We start from the raw sequence: 10,627 nt of genomic DNA on the forward strand, positions 1-10,627 counted from the left end.
GGACCAGGCAGGGCTGGATCCAGGGGCAATAAGCTAGAGGGAGGATTCCACAGTGGTGCCCACCAGCAAGGTGTCTATATGGCAGTAGGAGTTCCCAAGGACAGCTGTTGCCAGGGTCTGTGTCCCCAGGATGAGCTGTAGTTGACTCCTGCCTCTTGAGGAGACTCTCCAAGATCAGCAGGTAGGTTTGATCCCAGGCTCCTATCAAATACTGCTTTTGCTCTGAGTCGTAGAGGCCGCACGATTTTGTGTGTGTTCTATTTAAGATTGCTGTCTAGTAGAAAAGATAATCCCCAAAGTTACAGATTTATTGCCGTCTAGAATTTGTTTTTCTCTAACAAACATTTCAGAATGCCATCTCCTATAAATGCCATCTCCTTTGAATCAGTTTAGTGATTAATGGGTTAAATACACGTACTAAGTCTGTATTTCAAGGTCATGTTTTTGGCTTAAAAAAGTTTACACTATGATGTCTTGTTTAGACTCCCCCTCCCCCCAAACCCCGTCCCCCGCCCCCCCACCACGAATCCAAAGTTCAGCAATTCTTACACAATCTTTTCCCTCTAAAAGTTTGAGTGAAGTCAAATTGGATACTCTTGATGAATGTGTTGCTTTTGTAACCAGAACAGAACAGTAACTGTTGCTTTTTAAAAAAGTAATTCAGGCCAGGGCCCTCCAATGAGGACTGTGGGGCAAGAGAGACGGAGCAGACGGGCCCCGCTCCAGGCGCCCCCGCTCAAGCAATAGCGATCTCAGGTCCTCTACGGCTGACCCCAGCCTCAGCTCCGACTTGCATTTCTGAACTCGCTCATTGTTAGGATCAGCGCAGACATGCTGCCCCTTCTTGGTGACGAAGCTGGGGAGAAAGTGGGGGGAAAGATTACAAACAGAAGAGGGTTCAGCAAATGGGGGAGGGGAGCCCCATCCTCCCTGCGCCTCGGGCCCCCGACAGCCCAGCCAGTTCTTCCCTTCCTCAGAGCAGCTTCTCTCTGAGCCCCTCCCTCAGGGACGCAGAGGGTTTCCTCGGCAGCCTCCCTCCTGCTCCCGCCTTCCTTCCCTAGCTTCCCTCTTCCCTGGGAGCATCTCATACCTGGTGCCCTGCAGGATCCTCCTGAGGACACATGCTTCTGCTGACCCAGCAGGATCCGGAGGGTGGGACTTTCTTGGACATCCATTCTTGGGGTCCCACCCCTTCCCGTCTCCACTCTGCCCCCAGAAACGGCCGGTGAGCTTGGCGCACTTACATGACAGCTGGCTGGGAGCACGCGCTGCTCGTGTCTATATAACCTTCCATGAATACACATCGGATGTTTCGTTGGGTGTAAGACGTGCAGCAGTCCGTGGGCCGGTGAAAGCCTGCTACAAGAGAAAGCGTCACTTAAGGGCTGAGTGGGAGGAAAACTTGCGGAAGGAAACGGCAACCCGCGCCTGTATTCTTGCCTGGGAAACCCCACGGGCAGAGGAGCCTGTCGGCCTAAGTCCTTGGGGTTGCAAAAGAGTTGGACCCAACTTAGCAACTAAACAAACAAAACTGATGAAAACGGCATCCTTTCCCCCTTTCCTCCCACGTACTGGGAAGCGTGAGAAGGTGCAGGGCTTTAAAAAAATCAATTAATTATCTTTGTGCTAGCTCTGTGTTGCTGCACACGGACTTTCTCCAGTTACAGCGAGCAGGGATACTCTTCCTTGCAGGGTGGCATGTGGAAGCTTCCCGGACCATGGATGGAACCCGTGCGTCCTGCACTGGCAGGCGGATTCTTAACCACTGGACCACCAGGGAAGTCCTGAAGGTTCAGGACTGGACAGGGATGTTTTCCTCCTCTTCCGGCACTTGCTGGCCTTTTCTTGCCAGAGACGTTTCGTTCTCCCCAGGGCTGAGCTTATGTGTCTGAGGGCATCCAGGCAGGGCCACGACAGAGCAGGAGAATTCCCCCCAGAAGGAGAGCCTGAGGCCTGCAGAAGGCGTCAGAGAGCACCCTTCGCCTCTCCCACCAGTGAGCCAACTCTTCCGACAGCCAGGTGGAATAGAGTCCATCTCTGAAAGAGGCCATCTATGGACCCACAGCCCATCCTAAACTTCCTTGGAGATATTCACCACCCTCAGGACCCCCTCAGGGCCTGTAAACGAGGTGTATTGAAGTCTTTGAGCCAATCTGTACCTGCTAGCTGTTTTAAATATATGCCATAACAAAACTTTACCTCCGTGAGACAATGAGTGTCGATCCAGGTTTGGCCTTGAGAGTTCAAGCTTCAGGTTTGACACCATGTCTTCTATTTGAGAGAAACAGTAGAGAAGGGAAGAAAAATTACTGGGAAGCAGCATTGTTTCAACATCTCCATCTCTCTCTTTCCTCAACCCCATCTCCTGCTAGGGAGGCAAGGATACTGAACCATTGGGCCAGATCTGCCTCTAAGCCCATTTTCTCTATCAAGGCCCTGAGACTTTTCAGGGAACTTTTGAAAACGTTTGAGACAGGAAAACATTCTATTGACTTTGAATACAAAAAGCTAACTGCACATCCAACACGAGTAGACCAGCTGAATAGCTCCATAATGTGATCCAATGCACCATGCTTTCTACACATTTCTGGAATTCACAGGGCTCTGGAAACAGTAAAAATTTTTCTATAACTGATTTGGTGACACAACATCACCCAAAGTGAAGTGAGGCTGTTTACAGGCTTTATTTACTCCATCAGCATGTATACTGACATGTGTTTGCTGCAGAAATATGACTGTGTTTGGTTAACATGTGTTTCTCAGACTCTGCCAGGGATGTTATGTAGTGTCCAGGTATGTGTTACCTTTTAAAAAATACATTCTTTTAGAATGTGATAGAATGTACATAATGCAAAGTTTACAATTAAAAAAATTACTAAAATATTTCTTTATTTGAATAAGGTCACTGTCATTTCTTGAATTCCAGCTAACATCAAACTAACAATCAGAAAAAAAAAAAACACTTGACAAAATGTTATCCAACTGATATTAACAATAGATAGAAAACCCTTTTAAACTTTAAAAGAAATATATTAAACAGGCAACATACAGATCTAAAAAGTTGTAAGTAGTGATTTTACATTAGATCTTATAAATAAAAACACCTCCAACATAATCATTTGTTCACTATCTCCCTGGGATCAGAACATGGATAGGAAAAGATAATCACATCTGAATATTCACAACTGTCATTTATGATCTTTGCAAAGATTGCATGTCTACAATGCAGTGGGTCAGGCAGTTTTTCAGGTAATTTTTGTTTTCCTCAAATTATCAAAAAGTACAATTGTCTGAGATAAAATATCAGAAAAATCACAATCAGGGAAAGCAAAAGCTCTAGCAGGCAGACTTGAAGATGGGGGTATTCATGGCTTGACCATGAACTGGAGGTGATTTTGTACATTTAAGAGCTGTCAACCGAAGTACCAAGAGCTATAGGCAGCAATCTAGGTTTACTCTGTAGTTGCTAATAAACCAAGAGTTTATTAGCACATACATAATGTAAATAACATAAACTTTACAATTTTAATCATCTCAAAGTGTGCAGTTCAATAACATTAAGTACCTTCTCATATTGTGCAACTTACCACAATCTTGAACTTTTTTCATCTTGAAAGCTGAAACTTTTTTCGTCTTGAAAGCTGAAACTCTATACCCATTACACAATAGCTCCCCATTTCCCCCTTCCCTAAACCCTGAGCCACTGCCATTCTACTTTCTCTCTGAATTTGACTGTTTTAAGTACTTCATAGGAGTGGAATCATATTATTTGTCCTTTTGTGACTGGCTTATCTCACCTATCATCATGTCTTCAATGTTTATCCATGTTGTAGCACATGTCAGAATTCCCTTAATTTTTAAGGCTGAATAATACTCCATAGTGTACACACACACACACACACACACATATATACACACACCCTGTTTTTCAATCCATTCATTCGTCAATGGACACTTGGGTTGCTTCCTCTTTTTGGCAATTAAAAATTAAGCTGTTACTAGTAAGGTTGTATAGGTATCTCTTTCATGTATCTACTTTCAGTTCTTTTGGCTATATCAAGAAGAAATGGAATTGCTGGGTCATACTGCATTGCCTTTTTAAAACCTGAAAAATTCTGCATTCCAAAATGCATCTAGCCCCAAAGATTTGGATAAATGAATTGTGGATCTGTATTAGGATAATTAGGCAAGCATAACTAAAATTTAGCTCATTCTTATGTAGTTATATATGAACTATATTAGAAGAGGCATGTGCATACACTTCCATATGCTTAATATGATATGTGTGGGGCTTGCAGAATTAAGTCTTAGATGGCTATTGTCTTCCCATAACAGCTTCCTAACTAGCTTGTAACATAATGCCACCACATATGGCTGTGTGATCTTGAGCAAGTTATCTAGGGTTCTTATGCCTCAGTTCTCTTATTTGTAAGAGAGTAATTAATAATAATCATAAGTAAATCCATATAGTTTGGTGATAGTTTACCCTACAGCATTGTCAGGAGGATCCACTATATTAATATCTACAAGACACTTAGAACAGTGCCTGCTTGCACATAGGAAATACTAGATATCTATTTGTTACATAAATAAATAAGATGATTAAGTACACTTGAGTGAGTCACTTGTCTGGCTTGTCCAGTTTCCTCTCTGAAGTGAGAGTTTTACACTAGAGGGCATATAATAGTTCTAACACTGTGAAAGTCTATACTTCTTTCTACAGATTTACGATTTTTCTACAGTTCTCTTGATCTGGCCCATAATGCTCCTATGTCAGCTAAGAGAAAATGTCAGATAATTCTGGTCATGAAAGGGAGAGAACTGTTTCCCCAGGTGGGACCAGTCAGCTAGCTGCCTGCTGCTTTCCCCAGGGACTAACGTCTGTAGGGAGAAATCTGTACCTGCTGCGGCTGCTTTTAAAGGGGAGCTACATCCTCGCTGGGAAAAAGGTGTCCCTCTGCCTCTCCTCCCTGGTCTGCAAGTTACCACCCACCTGCACACCAGGGAGAAGGCTCACTAAACTCACCACGTGCAGCCTGGGCAGCGAGAATGAGGAAGGGGAGGGCAGCTATGGAGGTCTTCATCTTCCTGGTGCACAGACGGTGGACCAGCCTGAGGACTCCGGGCTCTCTCCGACTCCCCTGGATCTCAGCTCTGCCCTTGTATTTATAGAAAGAGGAGGAGCGGGAAGTCACAGGGCAGAGATCAGAACGCTTTCCTGGGTTGTATAATAGATAACACGCTATTTCTAAATAAAGGGAAGGAGGCTGAGAAGGCAACAGGAAGAAGGGGCGAGGATGACATGAGGCTTCCCTAACTGCCCACTGGGCACAGGCAAAGGGAGGAACCAGTTTATGCAGGATCCTTCCTCTAGGAGGGTCACTGAATCCTCTCATCAGAATGTTTTCCTTGGGAGTTCTGTTATCAGGGTGTTATCACCCTGATATCAAACAGCCTGTGATCAGGGTGTTCTAACATGTGAACCAGGTCATGTGACTCCTCACGTAGAATCTTGACCCTTGCCTCCTCTGTTTGTTTCACCTCCACATCCAATCCATTAACAAATACTGGGGTGGGCCTACTTTCAAAAATGTGTCCTCACCACATCCTCTCTCTCCACCTGGTCCAGTCCACTCTTGTCTCTCACCAGGATTTTTGCAAAAACCTCTTAATGTGTCTCCTTCTTCTGCCCTTGCCCCTTTTTAGTTCATTCTAGATATTGCCGCCTGGGTGATCCTGTTAAAATATAAATCAGCCAAGTCAATCCTATTTAAAACCCACTGATGGCTTTTTAATCCTCCATCCCAACCTAGTATAAAGCCCAATCCTTCTCCTAACCTATGAGCTCCTATGTGCTCTGGTCCCTGTTCATGCTCTGTTTCAGGTCCTATTACTCTTCCCCTCACTCATTTTGCTTTGGTTATGCAGGCTGGCTCAGAGATTTCTGTTCCTGCTTCCTACATTACTCTTCCCTTCCATAAGTTTTTTGGGAGAAAATTCTACTTTCTCCCTAACCTCCTTCAACTCCTCGTTCAAATGTTTTTCTTGTTAATCTTTCTGGGACTCTCTATCTGAAACTATGACCTCCCTCTGCCCAAATTTGCCTTGATTTTTCTCTTGTGTAGTTGACACTATGTAAAATACTACATGGGCTTCCCAGGTGGTTCAGTGGTAAAGAATCCACTTGTCAATGCAGGAGACGTGGCTTTGATCTCTGGGTGGAAAGATCCCCTGGAGAAGGAAATAACAACCCACTCCATTATTCTTGCCTTGGAAATCCCAAGGTCAGAGGAGCCTGGTAGGCTACAGTCCATGGGATAGCAAAGAGTTGGACAGGACTTAGAGAGTTCAACAACAACAACATGCAACTTGCATTGTATTCTTACTGGACAGCCTTGCTCTAGATGGTTCCCCATCCCTTTGGGTCATTTCTTGCTTTTTGTATCTTCCCAGGCATGCCCCAGGCCTCATGAAGCAGAGACAGGCCATCTGGGCTGTTCCCTGTGTGAATTTCTGACCGGTAGAATTTGTGAGTAGAATACAGCTGATGTCACTTTATACTACTAAGCTTCAAGTGGTCTGTTACACAGCAATGTGTTAAACTGTGGTGAGAGCAAGACTTCATTGGCCAGGGGTGGATTTCAAATATTAATTTTATTTTATTATTGGAGTATATTTGCTTTACAAAATGATGTTAGTTTCTGCTGTAATCAGCTATAGGTATGCATATATGCCCTCCCTTTTGAGCCCCCTCCCACTCCCCACCCTACCCCTCTAGGTCGTCAATCACAGAGCCCCGAGCTGAGCTCTGTGTGTTACGCAGCAGTTTCTCGCTAGCTATCTGTTTTATGCATGGTGATGTATATACATCAGTGGCACTCTCCCAATTTGTCCACCTTCTCCTTCCCGCCTGTGTCCACATGATTCTCTATATCTGTGTGTCTATTCATTCCCTGCAGATAGGGAACTGTACCATTTTTCTAGATTCCGTATATACAAGCATTAATTTATTCACACTTCTGGTTTGCTCATGAGTGTCTGTTATGTTCTTTCACATATTCCATGCCTCAGAACTAGAGTAGCCCCGTGGGAAGTTAGTTATGAGGTAAGACACCTGCATGAAGCTTATGTTAATGCAAGGAAAGCAGTGACTGAGCAGTGGCCAAGGTAAGGGGTGAAGTTGCAAGGATGTGATGTAATCCACAATACAGTCCACCCCTTGCTTCCCTCCAAGGTGTTTGTGCCTTTATTATGTCTAATCCATCACAGAGCTTGCTTCAAGCTGGTGGTATTAATCTATGGGGTTGCAAAGAGTTGGACATGACTGAGTGACTGAGCACACACACACACACACATACACACACGCACACACATGCACGCACACACACACACACACACTAGTTCTTTCAGGTTCAGTAGAACCCGTAAATGTGCACTCATACCAGTTCACCTCCAACTCTCTCATCTCCCCAGAAATCCAGCAGAGTCTAATGTTTCAGGGATGGGAATCACAAATAGATGACTGGAAATATGAAGACAGAGCCCATCCCCTTGATTCCTGTGTGTTTTAGCCACCGGGGATGTAGCATTATCTATCATTCTTTGCTTCCATGCATACACTTCGTTCTGGAGAAGTCCCAACCCTGAAGTTTGTTTTGGCTTCAGCTAAATTATTAACCCCTCATCATTCTTTTAGCTGTTTCAGTATATGGTAAACCAAGTGGATCCCATACACCCACTGACTCACACCATTTGTGAGATGGACCCCTTGACCTGAAGCCATCTTGTGCACATACCATACTGAGTGATCAGACATTCTCTAAGTCCTTGGACCATTGGACTGGCAAAGGTACTGCTGGTAGTGACAAACCCCACATTGGGAATAAGTGTCAGTCCTGCTAAGGTTGGCTTGTTCTCCCTTGCAGGTTGGCAGACATCCAAGATAATCAACATGCCACTGTATGGCTGTGTTTTCTCCTTGGAGGCGGGTGCCATATTGAGACTTGATGTCTACCTCTGCTGGAAGGTTATTCATTCAGCAGCAGCCATAGTTAAATGGGACTTGATGAGAGAAAGCCCACACTGTCTGGCCCATGCATAACCTCTATCCTTGCCACCACAGCCAAGGGCTTGTTGCAATAGCTCTGTTGTGACTGAGGGAAGAGGCTGGCTGACTTCCACGGGTCAAGTCATTCTATCCCTGTCCTCGCTGACTTTCTCCTTTGCTATGGATACTCCGCAGTGACTTCCAAGTCTCTTCCAAGTCTCATGAGTCCTTGTCCAGTACCTCCAGGTTGCAGCATCTCGGTCCTGAGTACCAAGTCATTTCCTGCAGGTTCTCTGTCTCAGCATCGGGGAGTCCCTGAGTCAAGAAAGGAATGGCATGCATGATGAGATGAAGGGTGTGAAAGGTGAGATGCCGCCAGACTACTCCTCCATGGAGCTGGGCGAGGCCTCTACAGGACTGGTGGCTGTAGTGGTGGCCAGAGGAAGCGATGGGGCTGATGGGTGGGAAGTAGCATAAGAAGTGTCTGATGCAGCACTGGATGCGTATCTGTTCAGCAAAAGGAAGCAATGAAGACACATGTCCGATTTCACAATATAGTGCCGTTTCTTTTTTTGAAAATTTATTTATTTTTAATTGAGTGGTTTTTGTGTACTTCCTGAGTCTTTTATGGATTTTCCTTTCCTATGCCACCAAGCATCATTGTTGACATTGAAGAATCACATCAACTCTATTTGTTACTTAGCTTGGCATGGTTGAGGGAGCAGGCTGTGCTCCTTGTAAGCTGATCCAACCTCAGGGGTCTTCTGGGGTTGATGATAACAACAGCTGGTGTTTCTGAGCGCTTACTACACTCCAAAACCACGTTATGGGCACTTCCTTTGAGACGAGATGTTTACTACATGAAGCGCTTACTATAACTATTTCACAATACTGTCTAGCACATCCGGCAGCTTCTTCCCTTGCAGAAATAGCAAATACCCTGTCATTTCTGCCTGTAAACACTGATCTTGCCACATCCCAGGACGTAGGCTTGCATAACCTGTTTGTCTAGCATAAGCTGAGCTGCCCTGTACTATTACAGTGTCGGCATATTTGAGCTAAGATGGCCCACCTGCTTTCTCAGACCTGCACTTGGCCTATGGCAATTACCTGCTGTTACTCTCAACTCCCCCATCACTCCTTTCTCATCACTCGTGTGTTATATGTCTGTATCCTGGGCAGGTCTTGAAATCTCAGGATGGTGTTCCATGCCCAGATGCACTGGTCCCTTTTCAGGAGAGAGGCCTGAAGTGATTTCTCCCTGCACTGCTTGCTGTTCCTTTCTTGTTGCTGTTAGGTGCTAAGTCATGTCCGATTCTTTGTGACCCCATGGATTGCAGCATGCCAGGCTTCCCTGTCCTTCACTATCTCCCGGAGTTTGCTCAAACTCATGTCCATTGAGTCGATGATGCTATCCAACCATCTCATTCTTTGTCCCCCTCTTCTCCTCCTGCCCTCAGCCTTTCCCAGCATCAGGGTCTTTTCCAATGAGTCGGCTGTTCGTATCAGGTGGCCAAAGTGTTGGAGCTTCAATTTCAGCATCAGTCCTTCCAATGAGTATTCGAGGTTGATTTCCTTTAGGATTGACTGGTTTGGTCTCCTTGCTCTCCAAGGGATTCTTAAGAGTCTTCTCCAACACCAGAGTTCCTTTAGTTTCCAAGTGAAATCATCCCAGGTGTCTGGCCTCCTCTGATGGCTGTGTGTGGTGAGTAAGGAAGGTACCTTGAATTCAAGTTACGTACCTTGAGTCCCATGCAAAGGCGAGGTAGTGATCTAGTTCTCCCTCAGGCCAGCTGCACACTGCATCAGGAAAGGCATTCTAGTCTATGCAATCTTTCAACCCATTCAGGGCCGCAGAAGAGAGGCCTTGGGGCTGGAACACTTCTTTCCCCAGAGATAAAGTGCTCTACAGCTGTGCTGGGCTGATTGCTTTGTGTGGGATTATCTTACTCTGTTCTGGACTCAGCGTATGCTCCTTTGTTTTGCTTAAGCTTGTAATGACATGGGGCACCAGGCCAACCCCACTACTATCTGCTCCTGGTGGGGAGGGAAAGGGCCCTTCACTTGTAGCTCAAGAAGGAGCATTCAGATCATTGCCCTAAGTCAACTGCAAGATGGCTGTGTGTGGGGGGACTGACCCTCACTGTAGCCCTCCTTAGAAAAATACAGCAAACCCAAACAATAATATTCCATTCAAGATTCCGCAGCTGAAGTCTGTTCTATAGTGTAGAATTGAAACCATTCTGTGGTCACACATGGACAGGATTCCTCAGATACTGTCTGACCATTTCCTATATACTTTGGTGATATCAAGTCAAATAGAGAGGCTTCCCTTTTGCACCAAGCACTTGCCCTAACTCAAGGTTGGCTATTAGAGATTAGGTCTTGGTTCAGGTTTAACTTCTTCCTCCCTTTGGTAGCTTATGTACAAAAAGGGCTGCAACAATCCCCCCACCACCCCCACCCCACCCCCGCACTAGTATGCATGCACGTGGGAAGTCTTGGCATGAGACTTTGGTAAATGAGACAATAGAATGTATCATGCAAACAGAGACTTGAAAACTGCTGGCCTGTTGAGAC

The 10,627-nt window shown here is 45.4% G+C and overlaps 1 protein-coding gene across 4 annotated transcripts; it reads right to left on the reverse strand.

Moving 5' to 3' along the window:
• Nucleotides 1–287: 287 nt before the first annotated feature.
• On the reverse strand, nucleotides 288–9,816 carry LOC122449544 (C-C motif chemokine 15-like). Of its 4 annotated transcripts, none has more exons than XM_043481240.1 (5): nucleotides 9,790–9,816; nucleotides 5,027–5,159; nucleotides 2,200–2,271; nucleotides 1,245–1,359; nucleotides 288–856 (listed from the first exon to the last, which is right to left on the reverse strand). In XM_043481240.1, exons 1-5 carry the CDS (start codon nucleotides 9,799–9,801, stop codon nucleotides 661–663), a joined length of 528 nt encoding a protein of 175 aa, XP_043337175.1. In that variant the 5' UTR covers nucleotides 9,802–9,816; the 3' UTR covers nucleotides 288–660. The 4 variants fall into 4 exon arrangements, with proteins under 4 accessions (XP_043337175.1, XP_043337165.1, XP_043337185.1 ...); XM_043481230.1 differs by lacking the exon at nucleotides 9,790–9,816 and adding an exon at nucleotides 8,288–8,410; XM_043481250.1 differs by lacking the exon at nucleotides 9,790–9,816 and adding an exon at nucleotides 7,797–7,815.
• Between the last annotated feature and the right edge of the window lie 811 nt (nucleotides 9,817–10,627).

This window comes from Cervus canadensis, chromosome 1 (genome assembly GCF_019320065.1).
Source record: "Cervus canadensis isolate Bull #8, Minnesota chromosome 1, ASM1932006v1, whole genome shotgun sequence".
NCBI classification, from domain to species: Eukaryota; Metazoa; Chordata; class Mammalia; order Artiodactyla; family Cervidae; genus Cervus; species Cervus canadensis.